Consider the following 26,392-nt stretch of genomic DNA (forward strand, 5'->3'; position numbering starts at 1 on the left):
ATCTATAGAGTTACGCAATTGTTATCATTGGCTGGTTGATCATACTGCACAGTATAAGGGTTGTAATCAACGCCTCCATGCATGAGTAAGGTGACACAAGTGCGATCTCATGCTCCGATTGCATTATCGGACACAAAAAATCGAGTACTTGGGCAGAGATAAGATACTGATCCATGTCCTTCTGCCATAACGAAAATAAGCATACATGCTCTCGAGTGAGTGACTGACTGTCACAGGCACGCATATACTTTTATCGGCAATTACCCACTGCAACTGCTGGGTTGACGATACGTCCAAAATCCCCACGTGCACGACCTGATTCCTGCTGGCATCGAAACTTCTAGGATAGATCGATTCATCCATTATCGCTCTATCCATCCTCGTATACATGGAAGAACCAGACGAGGAGCGAAGAGAGGAATCCATCGACATGTTCGTCCGTCCGTCCCAAGGGACGAAGTTGAGAGGTCCCACACCATGAAACGTTGACACATTGAGTTTTCTGTACCCTACACACAACGCATAGACAGCTGTGTAATACATCCTCTGTGTGTGTGTATGAGTGTGTTTCATTTCCAAATTTTCATTATGGATGATCGTAAACACATGCTGCTAAATCATGGATCAGACGTGTCTCTTTCCCTTCTCAACCGCATCTGCACAAACAAGGTGATATACTAAGGTAGCATCCAATCTCACTCCGTCAACGGCTAACATCTAGCTTCTCACCATCTAGCTTATCCCCATACAGTACATGTCTAGAGCTGCACCTGGGGATCGTGCAATGGCATACCAGCCTGGAGTCCAACCTCCGAATGGACCCTCCTATCACTCTAGAACGGGAGACCAGAACCAAAGTTACGGAGATAGCAGGAAAGAGAGATTGTTATTCAGGAATGAAAGATTCTACGCGCACGGCAGGGATGAAGAGAGGATGGATATGGAAAGGTATGTCGTGGTGAGTGGTGGACGTAGAGCTCTCTAGAATGTCACCTTTTCCTTTCCTACATAAACCTGGGTCTGATCTTATGCTCCGGAGTCCCCTTCTATACAGTATGTGTTGTGTAGCACATATAGGACTAGCTCAACATTCTCCATTTCCTTCCTCATAGACGTTATGCGCTGTAATTGACCATTTCATACGTGGACTTCAGGACAGAGCTGGTGGGACCATCGTCGACAGGGCTTCCTGCAATTTTATCGTCGTCTCTCATGAGCCGTCATACGCCAAATGATTCGCAAAATCACTCCTGAGAGAGCAGGGTGAGAAGGTGATCGGGCTCGAATGGATCAGACAGAGTGTCGAGAAAGGTGTGATACAGAGTAGGAAGCTCTTTTGGGCTATTCCAAGGGAAGATCTTGATGCTGTATACAAATCTGGGCCGGACAACCATGTGACTCAAGATAGCCCCAATCTGGCTCGACGACTCGATATTAATCGATCTTGGGAACATAAGAGAGGTGATGATGGTTTTGGTCAGAATGGTAAAAGTAGATGGGAGAAGGACAACGGGTGGAAGGATAGAATTAAGAAAGACAATTATGATCGTATCAGAGTGAGTGTTTTGGACTGGCTCTTCCCATATCTGAACTCATCTCCTTGACCCCGTTGCGATCTCAACGTTACCTACTATCATTGCCATAGGTAAAATGGAGCTGACATGTGTGCACACGGCCTACAGTCTACTTCCTCGAATACTCCACAAGAGTCCAATCACCATAATGATGACCCCAAAGGTATCTTTCGACACCATATTGTCTGGGTAGTGGGAGCACCAGGCCAGCATAGATACCTCAAGAATCTATTCATGGTGAGTTGATTAATCCTCGGGATCGTTACAGCGATCTACCAAGCCGGAGTCATGTCCTTATTGCATCACAACAAGCCATTATCTGACACGTGGCTCTCGTTCACAGTCTCATGGAGGGCTCAAATCTCACAATCTGAACTCGACCACGCAAATGGTCTTCTACCCACCAAATAGGGGATTTGAAGAAGTGACGAAAAATGACCACATTCTTGGGGAAAACTTATATGGTAAAGGCGTCAGATGCTTGACCTATAGATGGGTAGAAGATTCTGTTAAAGCTAAAAGGTTGCTGGATGAGAAGGACTATCTGGTGGAGAAGAAGGATCTTTTCGATAACGATTTCTGGAGAAGGGTAAGAGAACGACGCTTTGAGGATGTACAGAGATGTATAGATAGAGAATCAGGATTCTCGACCGAGATTCACCAAAGTGAAAAAGAAAATCGCAGAGAGTCTTGCTTCGGAGGCAAGCATCAAGAGATCGACGGTTCGGACGATCCTAAATCCACCATCCACCCTGATCAAGTCGCTTCCCTGCTCAAACAGTTGACCGCGAGAGTCGGAACAGTCATAGAAGCTGCTCAGAGTCAGATTCAAGATACAGCTCCAGCACAGGTCCCTTCTAAGTTAAGTCACAGCGGTTACGAGCCGATCGACCGAGAGGTGAGCATACTTTTGAGTCATTACCAAGCTCAGCTGAGCAAACATGTGACAAATCTGCCTGTCCTCCTTAGCTACCAGCAGACTTGGTCGCCGATCGTTACCCTACTCCCATCTCACCTGTTCGCGAGTCCTCCTACCAATTCTCGAAATCTTGGTCAGGCCTGACCAATACAGATGGATTTTTGATGAACAACGGTGAAGACGCTTCCCAAGAAGGTTCAATGGACGCTACTCAGCTCCAAGCACTGGCGACACCTCGACAGTCTATCTCGAGCTCGGAAAGTCAAAACAAGGACATGTATCAGGTAAGAGTAGATTGTCAGCTTTAAAGGATCTTTTGAGCGCTGACGCATGATGACGAACTCTTTCTGGTAGCCCCTGACAGGGAAATTGATCTGGGTTGTTGGTCCTGGTTCTGCGAGAGATACATTACACCCAAAGATTATGGTACGTGTTCTGCCTGAAACGGAATCCCTCATCGAATTCAAGCTAACTCTTCTGAATACTCTATTATATAGCAACTTGGAGGATCACTGTCTACTCATTTACCCAGCTCAACCATTGTCGTCTTCTGTCGAAGCGCGGCGAAGCCCTTCATCATGTCAAGGATGAGGGACTTTGAACGAGCCGCGGAGAGCGACTGTCTACTCGTTGCGGAAAGCTGGATACACGATTTGTACTTTGTCCAGACGTACCTCGATCCGAAACCTTATCTCATTAATGGTCCAGAACTGTTATCGGACGTGCAACTTTGGCACGGGATCATACCTTGGAGTCGGACAAGGGCTGAAGGTCAGCGATACATCGGAGAAAGCGATAAGCTCTCTGAGCCTTGGCAAAAATATCTTGGGGCGGAACATGGAGATGATCGTCATCGATCCACAAAGGAAGGGCAAGTCCGAGAGCAGTCAATCCCGGCGGCTGAACAGGCAGAACGAAGAGAACCTACTGGGGCTTCGTATAAACACGTAGAGCCTCAACATATAGCTAGGGATCCGATGGGTCTTGCGGTACTGGAAAGAAGCAGACAGGGTGACTGTGTACCTTTGTCTCTACAGCCTCTGGCCGTCAGTGTGCTTCCGCTATCTGCAAAGTAGGTTGAGAGGCTGATCCAGTCTCCTAAAATACAGCTGGATCCTTGTCGTGCGCCCAAACCACCTTTGCCGAATTGTCATGATACTCAGGCCGCTTCGACAAGGCTTCCTGCTAAGATCGATGGGCCACTTCCAGAGGAGAGAACCGAGATTGACGGTCTTGTAGTGCCGGCACCAACCACTGTTCACGAACAGGATGACAGCGATGACTATGCTGATTTAGCTGGTATCTTCTCCTCGGACGCAGAAGAGGATGAGACTTTAGGGAGCAATCGGATCTTACACCTGCCTCAGCCATCCAGGTGCATTCTTGAAAACCGATCCACATTCGACCTTCACCTCGGTGCTTAGGTGAAGATGCTGATGATCGTATTTTGATGGCAGAGCGAGGCGTCATCAAACGTTCCCGTCAAACGAGGTCGAGGTAGGCCCGAGGGAACTTTCAAGAAACGATCGAGACTGCCATATAGTACAAAGACCCAAGCAAAAGGAAAGGCAAGATCGAAGGATTTGACCGACGAAGAGGTAGACTATATGAATGAGACGGTAGGGCTGGGTGATGAGGACAGTGATGATAGCGATTATACAACGGTGAAAAGGGTGAGTGACAAAGGCAACACAGCTTTACGGTGGAAGTTCCTGATCTCTTCGGCTATTTACAGCGAAAAAGTAATACTCGCAAAGCATTCGGAATCTCGACTTCAAAATCCGGTAGCAGCAGTACTCCAAACGATCAGGGATCCTTCGGTGAGATCTTCCCACCCCGCTGCACCTTCTCCACTCACGTTCAAAAACATCCTGACGAGTACATATCCCGTTTGGGGATCTTTAATAGCATCTTGTACTTTCAAGACAGATTGATCGGGCTCGGCGAAAGGTCCTTGTTCTGATAAGGTGATAGCTGATCTGGGTGTCATGTGAGGAAGATCTGTACCGTGCAGTGAAATGACATGGAGACAGTTCGAATGACTGCCTAAGATGATATTTTGACAGTCTTTGTTGAGTTGCAGAGGGAGTTTGGCAATGGGCGTGGCTAGTTTGAATTGGATCATGAGGTAAGGAAGGAGAGGGAAGTCAGGAAAGGAGGGATCAATCTGGGATCGAACAATAGAGCCTATACCGTCGGCACCTATGTATCAAGCGGTATTTTAACAGCCACATATCGTATCGGTATTGAGATGATGAGCGAATAGTATCAGGTAAAACACACGCCAACGACGAGCCATCACAGGGGAGATGCGGGAGTACAGAGGTACAGGGTGTGTCCAGACATTGGATTGATTTCGATGTATCACAAGTAGGAGCGTATCGACCATATGTAAAAAATCAATTACTGCAAATAAATAGAACTCACCAATGACCAGATCCGCCAACTCGTTCGCTCCATCCTCGAATACCACTTCGACTTTCCCTTCTACTTGTCTGACCCTCACTACTCTTCTTCCTCTGGTGATGTTCACACCATCACTCAGGATATCTTTAAGTACCTTTCGATGGACCCACTGAGGCTGCTCGTTCCGACATTTGATGTTTGAGAATAAGTGGCTGAGATCTGGGTTGAGGATGTTGACGCCACCGTGGGTGATACCGTAGTTTGCTTGAGCGGTTAAATCGGAGAATGCTTGACTGGAGAGGATCTTTTGCAGAGCTGTTCTTGCGTCCTGCGGTAATAATCGAAAGAAAATCAGCACTGTTCGACGGCGATATTGCATAACGAATGAACGATAACGGTACTTACAGGTGACAGTTGCATGGGGTACTTGATCGAAGCGCTTTCCTCTTCATTCCTCTCGTATACCGTCACTTGAAGAGACGCAGGTGCCCATCCTTCCTTCTTCGCTCGTTCGAGGTAATGAGCGGTGGCAAGACCGGCTCTGCGGTGATAATTCAAAGTCCATCAGCACGCAGTGTAACCAGGTTTCAAGACAGAGATAATGACCCACATCCCGCGGCCGACGATCACTTATCAGTCGATTCAGTAGACATAGTGGTTTAGTATGTATATTCATTAGTGGGTGATAAGTGATTCAGCTTGCTTGCAACACGGGAATGACTGAGAAGCGATTCATCCCGTCCTGTCTTGTTTGTTGTCCCTTCCTTCTATACCATTGCTATCTGATACCGTTGAAAAGGCCTGTGCGTGCTACACGTCTGATGTCATCCGCCCCTTGTGCGGATGTCTGCTGTGCATGTCTGTATGTGCAGTGGAAGTTGCAGTGATGCTATATAGGGATAAGTTAGTAAATAACACGAAACACGCGAAACATGGATACCACCTCCTAAACACGTCTTTCGCCAGGAGATCACTGGACTCATGCGAAGACGGGATCAAATTGCGAGACGGGACTTATTTAGGCATGAGGGTGGTACACCCCCGTTGACGCACGCCTGATGGGGGTCAGGGTCTGTGCACTTGTCGCTATGCATTGTCGTCACCATCAAGATCACCACCATCCATGTCCATACCTTCATCCTCATCCTTATCATCCCTCTCATTCACCTGGACCAACTCTGTGCGTCTGCCGTATACACATCTAATCTACCTCCTATTACCCCTCCCCAGCCTAGGCCGCTCTCTCCCTCCAGCTAAAGATTGCCCGAAATGTCAAGGCAAGCCCCGTTAGTGATAGACAATGGTACGGGTTACACCAAGATGGGGTAGGTTTACCATATCAATAGCTCTCTCTGAACTATCCATCACTCTCACGCTAACCCTGCTGCCGTAGCTTCGCAGGTAACTCTGAACCATCATTCGTATTTCCGACCGTCATCGCTACTCATCAATCAGGTTCATCCGGATCATCAAACACGTCAGGTGGTTCAGGTGCAAGGGCACCGCCTCCTATAGCTGGTAAACCGAGTCATCTGGCGAGTAAGAGGGGGATTGAAGATTTGGATTTCTTCATTGGTGATGAGGCTGTTGCCAACTCGAAGTGAGTCGTCAAATCTCCTCCATAACACGTGTAGATCTACATCGGACAAGTGATTATTGCATGTGCTAACTTGATTACAATCATAGAACTTACTCTCTTCACTACCCTATCCGACACGGTCAGATTGAGAATTGGGATCACATGGAGAGATTCTGGGAGCAATGTATCTTCAAGTACTTGAGAGCTGAACCAGAGGATCACTATGTTTTACTCGTAAGTTCAACCATTTGCTTCGTTTAACACTATCATAACGCAAAGTGCCAACTAAGTCATTTGTATTAAACAGACCGAGCCTCCTCTTAACCCGCCTGAAAACAGAGAGAACACCGCCGAGATCATGTTCGAATCTTTCAATGTCCAAGGATTGTGAGTTGTGTTCAGGCCATCTGATCAGTATACCTCGAATCGTTCAATAGACGCTGAATCCACACGAATGGCATTGATTAGGTACATCGCTGTACAAGCCGTGCTCGCCCTTGCTGCTTCATGGACGTCTTCAAAAGTCAATGAACGAACGTTGACTGGTGTTGTGATTGACTCTGGTGATGGTGTCACTCGTAAGCTTACCTACATACTTGCTGCCCAAGTTAAAAGCTGACACTCAAATTCTCATGTAGATACAATCCCTGTCGTATGTATATCATTGCTCAATAGTTCCTAAAAGGCTATGCCTTATCTTGAAAAACCATGCTGATCTTATATTTACAGGCTGAAGGTTATGTCATTGGATCATCCATCAAACACATCCCTATCGCCGGTCGAGATATCACTTATTTCGTTCAACAATTGCTACGTGATAGAGGTGAAAGTGCACAGATTCCACCAGAGGATCAATTGAGGGTGTGAGTAGAGGCTTTTTACAATTCGTTGTGAATGATGAAGCGGAAACATTCTCTGACACTAAAATGTTACTCGTAGTGCCGAGAAGATCAAGGAGGACTACACTTATGTCTGTCAAGATATCGTCAAAGAGTTCAAGAAGTACGACGCGGACCCTTATAGATACTTTGCTAGATTCGCTGGAGAACACAGTGTGACTGGACGAGTGAGTCTATCTTCTCAGGGTATCTCACAGACACTCTGCTCTGACAGTTCTATTCAATATCATATTCGCTGACATCCTCAATTTCACCTAGAAATACGACCTTGACGTAGGATACGAGCGATTCCTTGCCCCTGAGATCTTCTTCAACCCAGAAATCTATTCCTCCGATTTCCTCACTCCTCTCCCTGAAGTAGTAGACACCGTCATTCAAACCTCTCCCATCGATGTGAGAAGAGGATTGTACAAGAATATAGTGTTGAGTGGAGGTTCAACCATGTTCAAGGATTTCGGTAAGAGGTTGCAACGGGATGTCAAAGCTATTGTGGATGGTAGAATCGCTGGAAGTGAGGAGAGATCGGGAAGTCATATGAAGGTGGGTCATGTTTCGTTCTGGGCCATTGCCAGTCAACATATCACACGGACTGTATGGGGAAAATGCTGACTTTTCATACCTTTTTGATAAACAGTCAAGCGGTGTAGAAGTCAACGTCATCTCCCACAAACGACAGAGATACGCTGTATGGTATGGAGGTAGTTTGATGGCTTCTACTGTAAGTGAATGTTCTGATATACTGTGTCTCCGACTTTACCGAATCATCTCTAAACGGACTCTATCTCGTTTGAGCTGCCCTTCCTTGCTCCAATATATGATGATTGCTCACTATTATTGCCTTTCATAGCCGGAATTTTACAATGTGTCTCACTCTCGAGTAGATTACGAAGAATATGGACCATCGCTCGTCCGTAGATTCTCAGTATTTGGTAGTGCGGTATAAATGGCAAAACAAACAGACAAAAGCGAGATCGTTGTAATGAATATTGAATGAATACGGATTTTACTTTGTGATGCAATACCGATCCTACTTACTGATCGGTCGATGCATAATTTGAGAATGTCTAACTACTGATGATCTTGTCTTTCTTCACAAACTTCCATGCTTGCTCAACCTCAACCATTGCATGAGATTATTCCTTACTGAACCATTGTTTCAGTGTCTGGTCTTGATCAATCCAATCTTCAAAAGTCCAAGCACCAGGCAAGACGGCAATTGTCTCGGGAGCATGGTACATTTTGCTGTCATCTCATACCGTTCATTAGCCTCTTCTGAGTAGCAGATCTGTCAGCTTGATGATACTCACCCGTTCAAAATGACCTTATAAGCCAACCACAGTTCCTCTCCGATCTTCTGTTTGTGTTCGTCGGTATGGAACTGTTCGAGTGTAACTTTGGCAGTGGTGACCTTGACATTGAATTTAAGGGATAGCGATTGGGCCATTTCCAAGGGAGTGGGGGAAGAAGTACTCGCGTAGATGTTTTTACCTTTTCGACCACAATCAGCACATACCATGCCAGCGAGTCTGCCTTGCAATCGTCAGGTGTTTGAGGTACTCACCAAGCCATTTATCCCTATTGTCGAAAGCTTCCTTCACCCATAGCCCGGTCTGTTCAGCTGGATAACTTGGGATTCTCAGATCATCGGGCGCAGGGACATCCAACAACCATTCGTCTCCACCTTCGGCTGGCGGTTTCAGTTGACCAAATTTGACGAGGTTGGAAAAGTAGTTGAAGGTGAACAGAAGGGTGTGGGGGATACCTTTTTCTTTGAGGTAACGTGATACTGAATCAACAGGGAACATACACGTTGTTAGCACTGGCAGAGACTCGACCAGCATCTCGACCTCGATGTAAATATACTAACCCGCATTCTTGGACTCGTAATGGGGACATTCGCCTTTGTCGACCTCATCCAGAGTGGAGTAAACGATATGTTTTACATCCGCTTTCACACACGCATCGATCGCTCCGATTGAATCTTTCTTTTCTGATTCTAGCGCTTTGACAGCGTCATATCGATTGGAGAGGTAATGAGTCCAGACTACAGCAGGAAGTTAAGTAAGACAAAAAACGGACAAGCATTTGGCGAACAACTCACAGTCCGCATTGACATAAGCAGCGTTAATACCTTCTAGCTGATCAGCTTACGATGAGAGATCAGCCAAATCACCTTTGATCAATTCAACTCCAAGCTTAGCCAGACCTAACCAACACACCCGGTCAGCAAAACCTTACAGTGTCCTCCATGTTCAGTGTACTTACCTTGAGCTTTCTCAGAGTTGACATTTCTGGTGATACCCAATACCTGATACTTCTTCTCTCTGTCCTCAAGCAAATACTTGGCTACACTTGAACCTTGATCTCCTGTAACGGTGAATACGGCAACTTTCATTTCTGCTTCTGTCTATTGTCTAGTCTTCCTTGCACCGGAGTGTATGAGAATGAATCAATCATTTGTATGAGTACAGGACGGAACTTCTTGCATGGAATATGAGTGCGCTCTTTAGGCTTAACCTCATGCCCTACTAGCCTGAAAAGGATAATGCATGCACAGCAGATTTAGATTTATAATCGAGTTTGAGTGGAGGTGAATAGGCATATCATGAGAAAGCTTATTAAGCAAGAACCAGATGCTGGGTCGATGCTCCTTGACATCATCAGCTCGGTGCCCCAAGTTGGCCAAGTTATATGAATTGCCTGTGATCGGTGATGAGGATATCGACGTTGGAACGAGTACCACGAGGATGAGCCCGCTTCATACAAGTAAAGCTGTTAAAAAAAAGGAATTCGCTGTAACCGATCGATCAAGCGCATCTCCGACGAATGGACGTCCTGGTTTCGTTTAGAGAGAACAGCGATATGAGCAAACCAGGAACCACCAGCACAGCTACCAATATATGTTCAACAGGTTTCGGGTTTCCAAACAATGGTCAAACCGTTCTTCTCGTCTGTTCCTGATGCGATTCCTGCGAGCTCGAGGTCCAAATTGCATATACGACTGTCACCCGACACCCCTTCACATCTTGCGATCCTCCCAAAGCACATAGTCACACGCAATACTCCAATCCCGAAAGTCTATCGATGGTGTTATCTCAATGCATGTCCGAGGTCTTATCTGTGATGAGCGTTGAGGGGTACAAGAATTTTACCTAGAGGGGAAGAAAGTAGACTCCCGATCAATCCCGGCAATGGCGTTATCAAGTGTAAATGGGTCAATCCTCATTCCGAACCTTGTCAAAGTGGGCAAATCTACCAGAAATAGATCTCTCAGTCGCGTTCCTTGCGATAGCAGTCTTGATGATTTCCAACTTCGCGAGCAATGGGTCGATCCGAAAGAGAGCGAGTAGATCTCATATGATAATGTATATATACAGGAAGTCTCTGAGTGGTACTCAGTTTTCTCCCTCAAATTGTATTGTTATCTTACTATCTGACATTGTACTCGTTGATAACAATCAACAGAGATAAAGACTATGAACGTCGAAACCGACTTGCCACCACCCACCGTCCTGCTCGACGCAGATAGATAGAGCTATGTGGGTAGGCCCGCATCGAAGAAAGGGAAGTGGCAGAAATTCGTTTCGTTCATCTGGGATTCGTAAGTCACACTTCTTCTTTCTTAATGGATGCCGATGCTGACGGGGAAATGTTAATGTATGTAGTGATTACTATGAGAAATCAGATGCAGAGCGAAAATTGGTATTCAAACTTGATTGTTTCATGTTGACAGCTATGACCATCGGTTGGTGGTTGAAGAACTTGGATCAGAATAATGTGAGTAATCAAATACAGATATCAAGCAGATCGAACAGAGCTCGACAGCGCTAACATGAGATTATCCTTTATAGTTGGCCAACGCGTATGTGTCAGGTATGAAAGAAGATCTCAATATCCAGGCAAATCAGTATACATATATGGGAACCATCTACAATGCCGTCGTGGCCGCCATGCAAATCCCATCAAGTTTCATCGTCATGAAAGTTAGACCTTCTTTATTCTTGGCTATATGTGAGATCGGTTGGGGTGTCTTCACCTTCGCTCAAGCGGGTGCCAAGAGCTACCAAGCTATGTAAGTTCTCCTACCTCTTTTTCCATCCCAACGCGTACAGACACGTTCGGTGGCACTTTGCTGATATCCACTCAAACAGGTATGGTTTCCGATTCTGCATCGCTCTTTTCGAATCCTTCTACTACCCCATCGGCTACTTCATCCTTGGATCATAGTATACAAGACCGGAGCTAGCCAAACGGATCGGTTTATGGTTCATGGCAGGTCCAGCAGGTGTAAGTGCAATTTGAGTGTGGCTTATCGTGATTTCCACCTTTTGACATCGTTTTTCGCCCCACAGTCTGCTTTTTCGGGTTTCCTTCAAGCTGCAATCTACAAAAACCTGAACGGAGTGCTAGGACGGGCGGGATGGTCATGGCTGTATATTTGTGCGGAGCGATGGTGAGGCCTGGAGACTTTCCGAAAGCATGGCGAGTCGGTGCTGACGCGAAGAGACGATCAGACTGTCCCTTGCGGCTTTCTCCTGCTGTTTTTGGTTCCAGATTTCCCCGAAAACACCAAAGTGTGGTATATGAATGATGAAGAGAAAGCGTTGGCCAAGGAGCGAGTGGCTAGAAATGGTGAGTAATCCATGTATCCAAGGGCCTAAGCGATTGCGGTCCCTTCCACCCAAGATCGATCCCAGAGAGAGCCACATGGACTGATTGGCTCTCGTGTGTTATACGAAGGTGCTCAACCGATGAAAGGCAAGATCAACGGCGCCGTCATCCTGTCCGCACTCAGAGACTGGAAATTCTGGATCCTGGTACCATTCTACTGCATATACGGATTCGCCGTCCAGAACGGTACTCAATTCGGTGTATACCTCAAAGCGTTCAAATATTCCGTCACGCTTCGGAATGTGCTCCCTAGTGTAATGTATCTTATACAGATACCTGCAATTCTCATTTACTGCTACATCTCCGACCGGACTACTAGGATCCAGAGAGGTTGGATCATGCTGGGTCCGTTAATTTGGGGCATTTTCCCGACGGGGGTACTTGCTTTTTGGGGCCATTCGAATTCTTTGCGGGTGGTCGCCTTCATGGTCAACGGCACCCTGTATATCACACCGGTATTCTATGCCTGGGTAGCAGAGATGTGCGGTCACAAGACAGAATTGAGAGCTTTCATCACTGGATGTACCTCTTGTCTTTTCTACACGTAAGTGAATTGCTTTGCGTTCTCATTCGGGCTGTAAGGCTAATCGTTTTTATTTACAGATTCAACGCATGGCTACCAGCCATTGTATTCTTGCAGACCGACGGACCAAGATTCAAAAAGGGGTTCCGAACCACCTTTTCATGTTGTGTGGCTAGTGTGGTGTTTGTCATCGTGATCATCTTGATGCGAAGAAGGGAGCTCAGGCAGGAGAACAACAAGATGGTTGATGAGACTTCTGTGCAACAAGGTCGAATCGACGCAGACAGAGAGGGCGACATCGAAGAGAAGCTTTAGATTTGACTAGAGAAGTTATCAATACAGAGGGCACGGGGGATATATCAATATGGCCGGTTCCGATATAGATAGTCAAGCCCAAGTGTATGCAATTTTATCTGCCACATTGCGAGGGCCATAGGAGAAACGGTTCTGATCTATCTTCTCCTGCCTATCCCTACACATCAGGTTGCAACACCTTGCGTGCAGTTGATATAGCGCACAACCCCACACACTCATGGTCGCTTGCATATGCATGAATGAAGATGATCCGCACTTTACAGGCATCGAAATTGATCCCATGTTCTGCCTCGGATGATTGATTAATGATTGTTATTGCGTGCCTTAGATCTCACAAATGAACATGTGAAAAATCGGGATTTGCAAATGACAATAACAACAACATCGTCATGCTTCATCATCTGCTCATCTTCCTACCTACCATCGTATAATCCAGCTATCATCCCACTCATCCCTGTAGACAGAGGACAAGACCGATGGGAGAGGGATCGGAGACTCCACCACCAGCCAAGAGGCGTAAAGCTAGGAGGGCGTGTGATCAGTGTAGGAACAGGAAGCTGAGGTGGGTGATTGATGGTAGTTATCGTTATTGAAGCTGACCAAAATCGATTGTCTGCTCAGATGTGAATACCCTGATGATGACCAGTCTCAATGCGTCGCATGTAAACGAGTGAGTGGGACCTGTACAAGACATGTAAAATGTCGCATGCTGATGGTGATAGGTAGTCCAAGTCTCAATGTGAATCTACCCAGCCTGCTAAAATCGTATGTTTCTTCTCCCTACCTCCCATAACGTCGATACGATGGCCAGCGCCTGAAAGTTTTCGCTCTATAGGATAAGAGAAGACTCCGTACTCTGGTGGATCTAGCAACTACCGACGAGCAGAAGCAATGGGTAGCAGCTCAGATAGCCTCGAGGGGGATATACGTATCATCGACTGATACGGGTGCGCTGAGGAAAGCCAGACCATCCACGGCCGGCGATCCGATCCAATTAGTGGCTAGATTGTCCTCACCCAGCACCAGTAATAATCCCGCGACAGGAATATCGCCGACTGCAGCAAGCAGCTCATCAACACCCATCGATCTTCCAAAGAGTAGTATCATAACGTCAGACACTTCGAGATACGTCCAACGAGACGATGATCAACCGGAAGCATCGACGTCCACGGCACCGCCAAGGAGACACTCAGATGAACCTCCTAATCTCAAGCTCAGTGGACCGGAACCTAGAATGCAAGGTGAGTCGTTCAAGCTTGTATAGTCCAGGCTGATCTTGAACTCTATACGATCAGGTCCTACTGCAACTATCAATCTCCTAGCGGATTTGCCTGAAGATTCAGGTGCTTTAGATCGCCGGTACGGCTTGTTCAGAGTGACGGAGGGATGGGTATACGGAGCGAATCCTGATATACCGATGAGTGAAGGGCAGCTATTAGAGCAGCAGGTCAGAGATGATGTTATAGCCAAGTGTGAGTCAAGTCTCTAACGTCATTTTTATCTAACCCATTACTCCTTTCACAGCGCCATACATGTCTAATTCTTGCTCTTTCTCAGTGGTATCCTTTTACACCGACCAAATCGCTCCACTCAACGCCGTTATACCACCTCATCGGGTATCCTCTGCAATCGATACTTCCTCATTCGTCTTCTCATCCATCCTCGCGGTCGCCGCTCTCTCTCGGGAAGTTCCATCCTCCATTTACGCCAGTATACGGTCCAAACTTTCCAGAGAACTAGACGAGGAACCGGGAAAAGGCAACGGATCGACCTTGCAGCAGGTACAGGGATTATTGATATCCGGAATGTCGCATGAACTGCATGGGGAAACTAATATGGAAGGAGGATCGAATTGTTGGATTAGGATAGGTACGGCGATAAGACAGGCTCAGGATATAGGTCTACATAGGCTGAACTCAAATCATTGGTTACCTGAGATGTTTGCGGACAGAGCGAGAGCTTGGCTGGCTGCGATAATAACGGATAGATGGTATGGTGGAGCCTTTGGACAACCTTTAGCTATAAACTTGCTGGATTGTGAAGATCCACTGGAATCGTCTGACTTGCTACAGACATCGGATCTGACTCATAGTTTCCAGGTGGAGATGTATCATGTGAGTTTGGCTTCTCCCTCACTGTTATTTCTTGATGGGGGTCATTTTGATTAACGATCTTACACAGATCAGCTGCCTTCTTGGTGACATCAGTAAGTTTTCCTTATTGATGGTTCACCTATACATAGTTGCTGATCAATGGATCATGCAGTGCAACTCATCTACCGCCCTAGGTCGCTGGAGAGATGTACCGATGACATCCTGGAATCACTCTTGCGGCAAATAGACTCGCGACTAAGCTTGATACCTGAACCTTTTCGGTTCACTGGAGAATCGACTTCGGTTCAGGGTGGTTTATTACGCCTAGTGACTGTTTCAACAGAGGTGAGCAAGGTCGTTCATGCGGTGGGGATGTATCGGCTGATGAAATATCCTATCTATCTCCAGGTGATCTTCTTCCGTTCATTCGTCAAACATAATCGTAAACTACCATCGCATCTCACATTTCGACCTACGCCCCAAAGATGGTCGAGGACAGTCCAGAGGGCACGTCAAGCGATATCTTGGATGAATCAGCATGGGGACCATATTCTAGATTGTTGGTTGATCGCAAAGTATGCTATTGTTTACGCTGCATTGGCACAGTAAGTGTTTTTACAGTAATCACACTTTATTGGGTTCCTGATGTTGAGCAAGCTCATCGCTGATATGTCACATATAGATATTACAACTACGCCGCAGAAAGAGATATAGGATCATTACAATCGTTATCGATAGCGAAAGATATGATGAACCGATGGGCACTGGGCCACAATCAGCTCAGACCCATTGCAGCAAGGGCCAAGATCGCCGATATAGTCAACCTATTCTACAAAGCTGCGTTAGGAATGAGTGGAAATACTTCTTCTGTCAGTATAACAGCTCTGATCACCCCTACTTTGTCTACACCTCGGACCAGTTCCAATGCGAGTCCGAGATTTCATCCGTCCACTTCCAGTATACCCCCTCGTCTAGAGCAATATGCCAACATCCCGATGGAAATGATGAGTCAAGGTGCAAGCGAAGATGATACGATCCCTCGACTGGATACATCGACATTGGATGATTGGCTGGCTGATTTCTTCAGGCAACATGATATACCAGATGTGGGATTATCAACTTCTGCCATGTAAAGAGGGGATCTAGTCGATTCCTGACGATTGTTAAAGATATCCAACGCAGGACCCAAGACCGAATGTGATCTCATAGAATAGGATGACATGGTAAAGCGTCCCTCAGCTCAACATTTTTTTTCTCCAGTTTGTGTCGAAAATATATAGCCGATCGCGAAGATCTCCATCAGCGAACAAGATGACAGTGTTGTTGTATGTTAAAATAGGATAGCAAATAGATAGAGTTCGTCGATAGAGCTATATGACATGCGAACAATGTATACGTGTTTGTATCTGTCATTTATTACATTTCGACGTTCCAGAAGACCAGGCTTGATCGGAAATCTTTGTTCATCACGCATACAACTCCATTTCGTTACAATTCCTGAGACTGACAGCGACAGTGACAGATGACCCCAACTCTCCCAATAACCCTCTATTCCTCTTTGACGATTGTGCACATTTTGCCTTAGATCCAAACACATCCATCTACGTCCGCTGCCCGATTGATCTCCCCCATTCCTTCAATCCATCTTCGAATTCCTCCATCATCTCCTCGCCCCACCTCTTATCTCCATCACTCCTTCCATTGGTTATGGGCATCGTTATCTTATCATCGCCAGTCCACCAGCTGAACCAGTTCGAGTTCAAAGCTCCATACTGCGAGTCGTTTAGACCAACCGCAAATGTACCGATGAAATCTCTTTTTTCGTCAAAATATAAAATGGAAGCACCGCATGTAGAGCAGTGGTATCTTGAGATACCAGGATTGGACGGCGTGGAATGATAGAGTGTCAAGCCTGCGAGTTGAGTAGAAGGGGTCATGGTGCCATTCATGTAGGGTGTTGAGTTGGGAGAGGAGGATGTGAAGATGTCAATGAAGGGGATCTGTACCCATGGATGAGCGGGGAGAGAGGAGCCAGTAGTGAGTCGACATGAATCACATGAGCACCTGGAGTGATGTGACCAGTACAAGTCCCGTGGCAGCTTTGGTGAGATTACAGTGTCGCAATGGGGGAATGAGAGCAAACTCACCAGCTAGCCATGTACCTCTGCGGAATACCTTCATCATCTAAAGGGTGTTGATACCGATAACATCCTTCTGGTAATGGTAATCTAGGTTTGGGTCGCCGAACATACACATCGAAAGCTTTACACTTACAATGAAGGTTGAGCATCTCATCTGGTCTGACACTATCTTGATGAGGTTCCCATTCTACCAATCCATCATGATACTTCTTTAGTTGTTTCCCATTAGATGTCCTCCATATATTCGATATTCCACCATCTACCGTATCATCCAGGAAATGATGGCCCTGCACATCTACTATCGGAATTTTCTTCCCATCTACCTCTAAGAACAGTCTATCTAAACACCCCAACATCCACATTCCAATCTCCACCTCACTGGTCAAAGAAGCTACCTGGAGGTATACTTTGGTGCCGCATTTCCCACAGAAAAAAGATGTGATGATGGTTCCACCGCAAGTAGCATTACTTGAATACTTGTTCAGTCCACCTTGACTATCACTGTTATCCTCCTCCTCATCAGGTAGAGTATCTTGATCAATTGCGAATCCACATTTCTGATCGTATCTACTGAGTTTCTTCTGATCTTCAGGTGAAGGTATAGACCGAGTGAGTTTAGCTGATAGTGTCAAGATGCAGATCTGTCCGGTACGATACCTGCATGCATCGCATGAACAGGTGGTCTCGCTGAGTGGGAAGGATACATCTTCAGGTATGTCGATCTGGTATGAGAACTGTTTACAATGACATGATGCAGTGAGATGGTTCATGATGTGTTACGCAGAGAGATGTAAAAGTGAAAATAAAGTGGGAAGAGGAGAATGTTAACGTTATCAGTGAAGCAGGCATCGTCATCACGATAACCTCTCTTTCTGCAATCGCTATGCGATGCTTGTATGCATGCGATTCAAATATATACATGTGCAAATGCATCCTCATCTACAAAGTCATCGTGCACTTCACAAAGTACTACTTGCGTATATAAGTCACTTCATCATGCCTTATCACTCTCCAACCTCTTCTCCAATGTAGCTAAATCGGGACCATTCCCTCCCAGATCTTTCGGTATACCCTCTGCATTCCCCAGTTCCTTCGCCAGATTCTCCTTGTAACTAATAACCTGGAACTTCTTCGCCGTCTCAGCTGAGACGAACAAGCTGATAGCGGTAAACATCCATGACATGATCAAGGGAACTTGTACGAAGAATTTCCTGAGCAGTAATTCCGGATAATGAGCTTGCATGATCTCGATGGTCGCTTTCGAGGCTGCTTTGACCAATGGATCCATTCGAAGGAAAGAGACACCTCCGTACAGATGGATCTGGTCGATACGATGAGGATCATCACCTTTGCCATAGTCGGGGATTGACCTAGTGGTGGTGGAAAGGTGAAGATGGGAGATGGCTCGTTCCATCAATCCGATACGCCATCGTAGGAATCTGGAGTATGTATGAATCAGTTCAAGTAAGATGCTACAGTACACCAAAGGCAGAACGAGATCATACCGTTGTAGGTCCCCGAAAGGTTTCTTCAGATCTTTGACAGCACCATAGACATTCCAGGTGACTATATCCTCCTTCCCGTCGTTCTTCCCAAGTTTTGTCACATATCCTAATCCTTCAAAATCAGGTCCAAACTCTTCTATCGTGTTATCTTCTTGATCCAACCCGAATTCCTTCCTCCATTTCAGTGTCTTGGTGAGGTTCTCAGCTGCCTTGTCCACGTCGTTCGATACCGATCTGAGGTATTTTTGGAGTATGAGAAGAGTGGAGAACGCGGGCGGGGTGGAAGTCGTCAGTGTCACTCCCCATATGTGCGGGTGACCAGATTCCTCGATGACTTTGGGGAGTCGGGAGTGGAATTGCAACAGTGGGTGGGCAGATGGTAAGTCTGGCCATGTAGTCGTAGGTTGTGGTGACGATGACATGGTGATGGGTTGATGGGATGAAAGATATCGGTCGATGCTCGAGTCAAAGTATATATAATGTTGATTCCTTTGTTTCACCTTGCCTACCACTTGCACTTGCTCTTCCCCCTCCCCTCCTTGCCTTCTCGTTCGCCTCTTTCATCGTTCTACGTTGATATCCGTTATCAGATTAGCCAGTCAGTGCTCTATATGAGATGCATATATAAAGTAAACTCCAAGGAACCAGGAGGATTGCGGCAGTTGTTTTCATTATGACGTTAACTTTCAGTTCACTTCAATCTCCGTGATCCACCGAACATCAGTCAGGAGAGTGGAAATAGCAATAGAGTCCTGTATGATGGCAATCGCTTGCGTACATCCTCAGTGACCACCCCTCACCCTTATACCCTACGAACATCAATCTGATCAACCGGTATACCGAGTATAGATAGTCACATCAAGCACTAAGCAATCCATCCCGATGCCTTTCGATTTCAGCCATGTGTTCTCTGGACACCACAACAATCACGATGATGGTCCTCATTCAGCTCACAAGAAGAAAGAGTACACGTTCGATCACGACGTAATAGGGCAAGGGGGATACTCACAGGTGATGAGGGCGCATTGGAAAGCAAGAGATGGGATGGTAGTAGCTATGAAGGTGGTCAGGAAGGAAGCGGTCAAGGATAGGGAAGGATACTTGAAGTTGATAGGTTGGTGGGTGTAATTCATGAGAACAGCTAATAATATATCAGACTGACACAGCTTGACTGTTACAGTGGATTCTCCCGTATCAATACACATCCAAATATATGTGAGTGTTTAACTATGTACTGGTGTGACTCATGAAAGCCAGTAGCTGAAAACAAGCGATTGCTCGTTTAATTCTCTTAGGTGCTGGTTTAGAGTAAGTTCTTGTTAACTCAACAATCTCACCGTAGTTAAGCTGATCCCCAGGGCACTCTCATAGCTGGTTCGAAAGCACACACAAGTTCTACATCGCCTTCCCTTTACTGACTGGTGGGGAACTACTGGAAAGACTGAACAAGAGAGGGAGATTCACCGAAGATGCTGTCAGAAACGTAATGAGAGTCATGCTGGTGAGTCATTCATGATTCTTATGCTGATAACATGGTACCGCTCACCTCTGTCTGACGTGCCCATTTACAGAATACACTATCTTTCATACATTCGCACGGGATAATACATCGAGATGTCAAACCTGATAATTTCCTATATCGAACGCCAGAATCCGAAGTAGATGATATAGTCCTCATAGACTTTGGCATATCAAAGGTGAGTCTAAGATCGCGATCGCAATCTCTCCCACACTCATAAATGGACCTATCTATCCTGCATATTTGCCTTCGCATCCTCCTGTGAAGCCATCTTTTGCCTAGCTCTTCCCTGTCTCCCATCGCTGATTCCCCTTTATGAATGGCAGGTACTAGACACCGAGTCTGAAGACGATCCTCGGGATCAGTTTGAAGTAGGAGGTACACCGGGATATGCGGCTCCTGAGGTGTTTTGCGGGATAGGATATGGCAAGAACTCAGATCTATTCGGTGCAGGTGTGATAGGATACAATCTGTATGTCTCGTTTTCCCTTTGTACAATATAGATTGATCACCGTCTGACACGTTATATCATAGTTTATCCTCATGGTCACCTTGGGAATCGAGAGATACTGTCGCACTCATACAGGAGACATCGAGAACAACCGTCAATTTCCCACCGGGACCTTTCGAAGGCGTATCTGAACAAGCCAAGTCCTTCATCCGACACCTCATGCAACCACCTTCCCGTCGACCAAGTGCTAAAAAAGCGTTGCAACACGTGGTGAGTGCGAAATTCCACAAGAGACATAAATGATAACCTTTGCTGATCAGTTATCGTCTCTCATCAGTGGCTCGCCGAACCTGTCAAACCTGTAGAACAAGATCACAAACTTGGATCTCACGAGATTGAACAAACGGGTATACAGCCTCTTGTCCCTCACCCGACCATAAAACCAGAACATCCAATAGCGAGGCAATTGACAGCTCAGCCAGCTGAACTCAAGCTGTAGCATTTTGCGATCAGACTATTTCTAACTAGATAACATCACCCATTGTTCCGAGTCTTCCAGTATTCAGATTTCCTTTTCGTATCATCACCCTATAATATAAATCTGTATATACACATGCTATAATGATAAATCCCGGTGACTTGCATTCCAGGAGTCTGACTATCTCTAGGTCATACGCGAGTGAAGGGTTGAGACAGTTCCTACGACAGAACATCAGTCCAAAAAAGAGGGTTGACCGACGCAAATTCTTATCAACGACTGGATCTTCACGTGCGTTCCCTCCCACCCACGTTTTTGCGATTACCAGAACGATATACGGGAAACATGGTTGTTAACATGCTTATCGTGACCGAATAGTATTTCCAAATCTCTGGTAGACCCTTTCTTGAAGAGTAAACATGGAGCAAAAATATGCACATTCCTGGCTGAACAAGCGCCGAAGCTGCCCGATTGATACACGTGCGGATAACTTCGCCCATTCCAACCGTTTACAGGTCAAGCAGCAGCGTTGATATGAACGTGTGAGCAGAGAGCTCAATGATCATCCAGTATTTGGAAGACTACCAACATATAAATACACAGACCAATTCAGTAGGCGGAGAACATGACCCGATTGCTTGATTACTAGTCATTCCCATCCTCGGAAAGCGCAAGCAATGTTGCTGTTCGCTCTGTTCTCATTGCTACCTATCCTTGCTTCTGCTGTCAACATCACCACCTATGTTGACGTCCAGCTAGCTCCTGCACAGCTACCTCCATCTGCAGCAGCGAAAAATGCCGATGCCATCGTATCTGCTTTTGCCAATCTGTCTCGAAACACCAAATGGAACTTGGTTCAAAACATTACTCTCGAGGGCGACATAGGGGAACCAGAAGGGATGGTCAGAATAGGTGACGATAGGATCATCATTGCATGGGGTGACTGGATCGTACCCACCAAGTCATACGGTAAAGACGTGCATGGCAACTCTATCATCAAAGACGGTACCGATCGAGAGAACGGACAAGGATACGCTCACTTGTCAATCTTCGATGGGACCGGAAAACGGCTGGCGGATACAACTTTGAACGAGCTCAGTGATTCTGAATACCATATCGGTGGGATAGACTACGATGGTGAATGCCTTTGGACCGAGTTGAGTGAATACAGGCCCAATTCAACAGCGACGATCATTCGAGTCAATCCATACACCTACCAATTTGATCCTGTCGTTCACATCAACGACCACTCAGGTGGTGTATTGCACGACACGAAGCAGAACACTATCACAGCCTTGAACTGGGGATCGAGAAACGCTACCAAGTATACCCTCGACTCTGAGGACCTATGGAGAGCACACGAGAGTAAGATCCCCAACCCAAGTTTCTTCGCAGATTATCAAGATTGCAAATGGCTTGGATACCCTTCCCAGTTCGACGGGGAAAGATCAACTGCACTCTGCGCAGGTGTGGCAGCTTACTCGATCAAGGACTCGACTGTCTCTTTGGGTGGATTGGCGATAATCGACGTAGACACCATGGTCCCTTTGATGGAAGTGCCGATCACACTGTATACTCCAATAGGAACTTCGATGACTCAAAACCCGATAGATGTCGACGTGGTGGATGGTAGGATGCGATTGTACTTTGCGCCCGACCAGTATAACGGGACGGTGTATGTGTACGAAGCCTTGTGAGAGAGCGTAAGAGTTGATAATCTCACGGGCAACATTGCTGCTCAGTTGAGAGTCGAAGTCAATTGTTGTTTTGGGGACTTGATATCACTTTTGCGTATATGTCCATCCTGATAGAACAATACAATCATGCTCGTTTAAGTATACTGGTAACCATGCATGTCACTATCCTCCTCATGTTCCACTCTCATGCACATGTGTCCGTTGTTACCACATCAGTACAGTCTAGCCAACAACTACCTGGGAGAATTACTCAATGGAACAAGTCTTTGCATGCAGATTGTCCCATCATAAACCATCTCGTGCTCTGATACAATCGATCATCCTAGCTGACTATTGGCGTTCCTTGTGGCTCATGAAGCGATACTCTGTACTTGCTGTCGCTTAACGGGACACTCCATTACATGAGTTCGTATGTGGAATTCAGCTCACGAAGCTCCAGTTATCGTTGATGCAGACCCTTTTTCGCTCAGAAAGTATTATCGCTGAATCCGGCAAACTCAACGTTCACGCTTGACTCGAAATAAGGGTAAAATCCCATTTCGATAAGCCACATACGTAGAAGCTTGTTTGTCCTGAAACCACGGGAATCAACGATCAACGGGCCGGGTTGCGTCAATCGACACACTGATGCACACATACATGGTGAGTCACTTAGTTAACTAGTCTATTTCCCTTGATTGCAATAATGTGCGTGTCCTGTAGAAAACATTCCAACATCCACTTACATCTGTAAAACCTACTCTCAGATCACTATTGTACCCAACATAACCGTTCACCACATTTGCCAGCTACTCGCAACATACAGAATGTCTATTTCACCCGACCAAGGTACAGACGAGGTATGGGATCTGCTGGATGCCCTTGAAAGGTACAATTCGGCGCTTGACGTAGAAGAACTCGATGATGGAGAGATGGCATCTCTGGAGGAAGCATTAGCTTATGACCCTACCTCTCGACCCATTGCTTCTAGAGCTTCCAGTGGTGTACTGGACAACGAACAGATAGAAGTTCCTCATTTCCCTGATCTGTCCGAGCGATTGCTAGCAAATGTCAGGAAGGGTGAAGCCAGAACAAGTGGTAGGTGACTAATCATTCATTATATGCGACGAACGCTGACAGTCAAGATAGAGCCCATATCCAAGGGAGTCTTGCAGAGTGAGGAAAGTGCTTTAGTAGATATGGCGAGCAAAGCAAGATTCGAGGAGTTATTGGGAACACAAGTGGGTTAATATTCTTTTCTATCGGCCAAATTTGCTCATTTTCGGCATAGATGGGCCTCACTCGCTTCGAAGAATGGATCAACCATGAAGGTCTACCTGGGTCTAAGGAGTTAATGAGGTACTACAAAGATTTAAGGGCATACATGACCTTATTCAAAGAAGTACAGGTGAGCGATTCAGGTCGATTTATTGCTCCTGACTGACAATCTCCTCAGGCGATCGGTTCTGGGATGCAGGAGGTATACTCTGAGAAGACGGCCCACGGGCATGGACCAGTTGACTCGTCAGTACATCTCTAGCTGTTGAGAATATCTGCACATATTCATCTTATCAGGTTCACGTTCCCAGATCTCCCGTGCGAACAATGGATTACACTTCAGGTTTGAAATCCGCTTCGCTCAGCCTGCGTTCAGCACAGCAAGCCGCAACAGAAAGTTTGTACGCTGCGGAGTTCAGAAGATTCGTTGCTGGCAAACTGGTATGTTCACCATTCAGTTCGGATAGTGGGCGTAGCTAATGTACAGTCTCAGACTGAGCAAGCTAGAGCGCGGTTGCAATTTATTCCAGACCACGACAAGAGAGGCAATCTGGGAGAGGTATTCTGTGAGTTCACCGTGATTCTCGCGGAGGCCTTCCCTGACTATTCTCCAGGTATCGCGAATCCGCGTCTACCGGATCAGCCCGTAAGTGATTAATCCCCTGTCATCGCCTCGACTGACCCCGCCAATAGCTCGTCTACATTTCTGATGGATTCTGCCGGTTATCTGAATATTCCAGAGATCTTTTGATCGGGAGAAACTGCAGATTTCTACAAGGTCCGAAGACTGATAAGTCTTCGATTAGAGCGCTACGAGGTGTGTAACGTTCGTACGAGTCCGATACATAAAGCTGAGCTGGATATAGATGCCATCGAGGAGGGAAGAGAACATTGTTGTTTGCTGCTTAATTACACCCGGACTGGTAAACCGTTCTGGAATTGTGAGTGATCAGGTCACTATTTATGATGTCGATCGATCCGCTGACTCTATGCAGTGCTGAATATGGTATGTGTGACTGGATCAATATTGAAGATTATCGCTAAGTTTCACAAAAGATTCCTTTGAGAGGTGTAAATGGGGCTGTAGAGCTGCTGCTGGGTGCACAGATCGATGTAAGTGCAGGAACATGATAGCCATAATCGTTTCTGACCATATAAACAGGTGACTTCTGCTATCTCGAGCTCGAAAGCCTTCAAGAATTTGGAAGACCTGGTAGACGGAAAGGGTGTTGAGGATCGAAGTGCGAATGCATTCGGTTTTAGTGATGAGCTCCTCGTGCATGTGAGTAACACATGTGCCATCTTGAGAGATTTAGCTTATAAGATTTTCCACCTCAGGCGGAAAAACACCTTTCCACACCATCGATCGGACGACAATTACAACGACCGCCGTCGTCCGTCAGCGCATCTACCACTCCGTCTCTACCATATCCAGGCCCCACGGCAGTGACTCAGCGGTACCAGACCTCCTCTCCCAAAATCGGCAGCCCTCAGATATCGCAAGACAGGAGGTCGAGCTGGATCTCTAAGCTCAAGAAGAGAACTGATGTTCCTATCTCGATGACTTCGTGGGTGACAACAGTCGTATGATGTGCCAACTCTGACTTCCACATACAGAAATATCATTACTACCAACGGAAACGCAGCTACACCGCAGATCCCGGCCAGGCTCAGAGACCGAATATCGGATCTCTCTGCTGCTCATGCGAAATTAATCATCTTCGTGAGTTTGCATGGCATCATTTGCATTATGCCTTCTTCGAGGCTGATATACTTTCAGGATGCGAAGTGTGGTCGAATACAATACGTGACCCCGCCCTTGTTGGCATATCTTCGTGAGTATTGGAAGGGACCCGTGAAATTGCAACTGGCTGAAAATGATACTCAGGATACCCGATACGGAAACACAAAGACCGACTGGCTTCCAGCCTGTTACGTATGGAGTGAGTAAATTTTTGACAAAGGCGTGATTTTAGGTTGCTGACAAGGACAATCAACAGTATCGTCGACCTGCTGACTGGGGAGACACCGAGCGAAACAAACTCAATCATCAAATCCATAGACGATATCGTTTCCAGCGAAAGCACCCATTCTGTCTTTGCCGGTTTGTTACTATTTCAATCTGGGCGGGATGCACCGGATCACATCGCAGATGCTGTGACGGAAGGTGGAAAACGATATGCCAGGAGTTTGTTGCATCTGACGCCTGTCAAGGATAGGAGAGTAAGTCTGATTTCCAGTAGAGTAGATCGTCCGAGCTGAGATCTGGTATCACAATACAGGACAAGTCGCAGCTATACGTCGTCGTTGTTGGATGAAGTGCACGGAATGCAGTGTGTACGGGAGGATCATGAACAATGGCAGG

The 26,392-nt window shown here is 46.4% G+C and overlaps 12 protein-coding genes across 12 annotated transcripts; 8 read left to right on the forward strand and 4 right to left on the reverse strand.

Annotated features, from left to right (window-relative positions):
• Positions 1-754: 754 nt before the first annotated feature.
• Positions 755-3,917, forward strand: I203_103257 (uncharacterized protein; the record flags this gene model as incomplete). Its single annotated transcript, XM_065517269.1, has 9 exons — positions 755-958; positions 1,155-1,205; positions 1,299-1,556; positions 1,683-1,811; positions 1,918-2,472; positions 2,544-2,777; positions 2,848-2,919; positions 2,991-3,539; positions 3,603-3,917. The coding sequence occupies 9 exons, from the start codon at positions 755-757 to the stop codon at positions 3,915-3,917; spliced, it is 2,367 nt and encodes a 788-aa protein (XP_065374087.1).
• Positions 3,918-4,267: 350 nt separating this feature from the next.
• On the reverse strand, positions 4,268-5,552 carry I203_103258 (uncharacterized protein; the record flags this gene model as incomplete). The annotated part of the gene is made up of 4 exons (XM_019149237.1): positions 4,268-4,695; positions 4,921-5,227; positions 5,305-5,440; positions 5,530-5,552. The coding sequence occupies 4 exons, from the start codon at positions 5,550-5,552 to the stop codon at positions 4,268-4,270; spliced, it is 894 nt and encodes a 297-aa protein (XP_019001262.1).
• Positions 5,553-6,168: 616 nt separating this feature from the next.
• Positions 6,169-8,320, forward strand: I203_103259 (uncharacterized protein; the record flags this gene model as incomplete). Its single annotated transcript, XM_019149238.1, has 11 exons — positions 6,169-6,224; positions 6,293-6,499; positions 6,586-6,712; positions 6,786-6,865; positions 6,947-7,056; positions 7,117-7,130; positions 7,208-7,341; positions 7,418-7,544; positions 7,636-7,917; positions 8,012-8,095; positions 8,225-8,320. 11 exons carry the CDS (start codon positions 6,169-6,171, stop codon positions 8,318-8,320), a joined length of 1,317 nt encoding a protein of 438 aa, XP_019001263.1.
• A 190-nt stretch (positions 8,321-8,510) lies between these two features.
• On the reverse strand, positions 8,511-9,772 carry I203_103260 (uncharacterized protein; the record flags this gene model as incomplete). The annotated part of the gene is made up of 7 exons (XM_065517270.1): positions 8,511-8,619; positions 8,685-8,865; positions 8,939-9,163; positions 9,245-9,421; positions 9,479-9,508; positions 9,551-9,583; positions 9,643-9,772. The coding sequence occupies 7 exons, from the start codon at positions 9,770-9,772 to the stop codon at positions 8,511-8,513; spliced, it is 885 nt and encodes a 294-aa protein (XP_065374088.1).
• A 1,081-nt stretch (positions 9,773-10,853) lies between these two features.
• On the forward strand, positions 10,854-11,604 carry I203_103261 (uncharacterized protein; the record flags this gene model as incomplete). Its single annotated transcript, XM_065517271.1, has 5 exons — positions 10,854-10,886; positions 10,938-10,978; positions 11,043-11,154; positions 11,229-11,449; positions 11,529-11,604. 5 exons carry the CDS (start codon positions 10,854-10,856, stop codon positions 11,602-11,604), a joined length of 483 nt encoding a protein of 160 aa, XP_065374089.1.
• Positions 11,605-11,646: 42 nt separating this feature from the next.
• I203_103262 (uncharacterized protein) lies at positions 11,647-12,886 on the forward strand (the record flags this gene model as incomplete). Its single annotated transcript, XM_065517272.1, has 5 exons — positions 11,647-11,664; positions 11,730-11,817; positions 11,932-12,009; positions 12,118-12,592; positions 12,652-12,886. The coding sequence occupies 5 exons, from the start codon at positions 11,647-11,649 to the stop codon at positions 12,884-12,886; spliced, it is 894 nt and encodes a 297-aa protein (XP_065374090.1).
• A 476-nt stretch (positions 12,887-13,362) lies between these two features.
• I203_103263 (uncharacterized protein) lies at positions 13,363-16,112 on the forward strand (the record flags this gene model as incomplete). Its single annotated transcript, XM_019149241.1, has 10 exons — positions 13,363-13,448; positions 13,508-13,556; positions 13,613-13,651; positions 13,722-14,127; positions 14,182-14,358; positions 14,444-15,000; positions 15,068-15,092; positions 15,152-15,324; positions 15,388-15,584; positions 15,662-16,112. 10 exons carry the CDS (start codon positions 13,363-13,365, stop codon positions 16,110-16,112), a joined length of 2,160 nt encoding a protein of 719 aa, XP_019001266.1.
• Positions 16,113-16,580: 468 nt separating this feature from the next.
• Positions 16,581-17,890, reverse strand: I203_103264 (uncharacterized protein; the record flags this gene model as incomplete). Its single annotated transcript, XM_019149242.1, has 2 exons — positions 16,581-17,043; positions 17,127-17,890. 2 exons carry the CDS (start codon positions 17,888-17,890, stop codon positions 16,581-16,583), a joined length of 1,227 nt encoding a protein of 408 aa, XP_019001267.1.
• A 224-nt stretch (positions 17,891-18,114) lies between these two features.
• On the reverse strand, positions 18,115-19,047 carry I203_103265 (uncharacterized protein; the record flags this gene model as incomplete). The annotated part of the gene is made up of 2 exons (XM_019149243.1): positions 18,115-18,559; positions 18,626-19,047. 2 exons carry the CDS (start codon positions 19,045-19,047, stop codon positions 18,115-18,117), a joined length of 867 nt encoding a protein of 288 aa, XP_019001268.1.
• Positions 19,048-19,507: 460 nt separating this feature from the next.
• Positions 19,508-21,094, forward strand: I203_103266 (uncharacterized protein; the record flags this gene model as incomplete). The annotated part of the gene is made up of 8 exons (XM_019149244.1): positions 19,508-19,743; positions 19,806-19,840; positions 19,921-19,933; positions 19,997-20,126; positions 20,197-20,322; positions 20,471-20,616; positions 20,679-20,865; positions 20,933-21,094. The coding sequence occupies 8 exons, from the start codon at positions 19,508-19,510 to the stop codon at positions 21,092-21,094; spliced, it is 1,035 nt and encodes a 344-aa protein (XP_019001269.1).
• A 656-nt stretch (positions 21,095-21,750) lies between these two features.
• I203_103267 (uncharacterized protein) lies at positions 21,751-22,770 on the forward strand (the record flags this gene model as incomplete). The annotated part of the gene is made up of 1 exon (XM_019149245.1): positions 21,751-22,770. One exon carries the CDS (start codon positions 21,751-21,753, stop codon positions 22,768-22,770), a length of 1,020 nt encoding a protein of 339 aa, XP_019001270.1.
• An 806-nt stretch (positions 22,771-23,576) lies between these two features.
• Positions 23,577-26,345, forward strand: I203_103268 (uncharacterized protein; the record flags this gene model as incomplete). The annotated part of the gene is made up of 18 exons (XM_065517273.1): positions 23,577-23,847; positions 23,899-23,990; positions 24,041-24,157; positions 24,206-24,273; positions 24,339-24,468; positions 24,521-24,593; positions 24,642-24,673; positions 24,721-24,844; positions 24,894-24,968; positions 25,023-25,033; positions 25,084-25,140; positions 25,190-25,309; positions 25,366-25,595; positions 25,645-25,750; positions 25,808-25,862; positions 25,916-25,970; positions 26,028-26,250; positions 26,310-26,345. 18 exons carry the CDS (start codon positions 23,577-23,579, stop codon positions 26,343-26,345), a joined length of 1,875 nt encoding a protein of 624 aa, XP_065374091.1.
• Positions 26,346-26,392: the final 47 nt, after the last annotated feature.

The sequence above is a fragment of the Kwoniella mangroviensis genome (genome assembly GCF_000507465.2).
Source record: "Kwoniella mangroviensis CBS 8507 chromosome 1 map unlocalized Ctg01, whole genome shotgun sequence".
NCBI classification, from domain to species: domain Eukaryota; kingdom Fungi; phylum Basidiomycota; class Tremellomycetes; order Tremellales; family Cryptococcaceae; genus Kwoniella; species Kwoniella mangrovensis.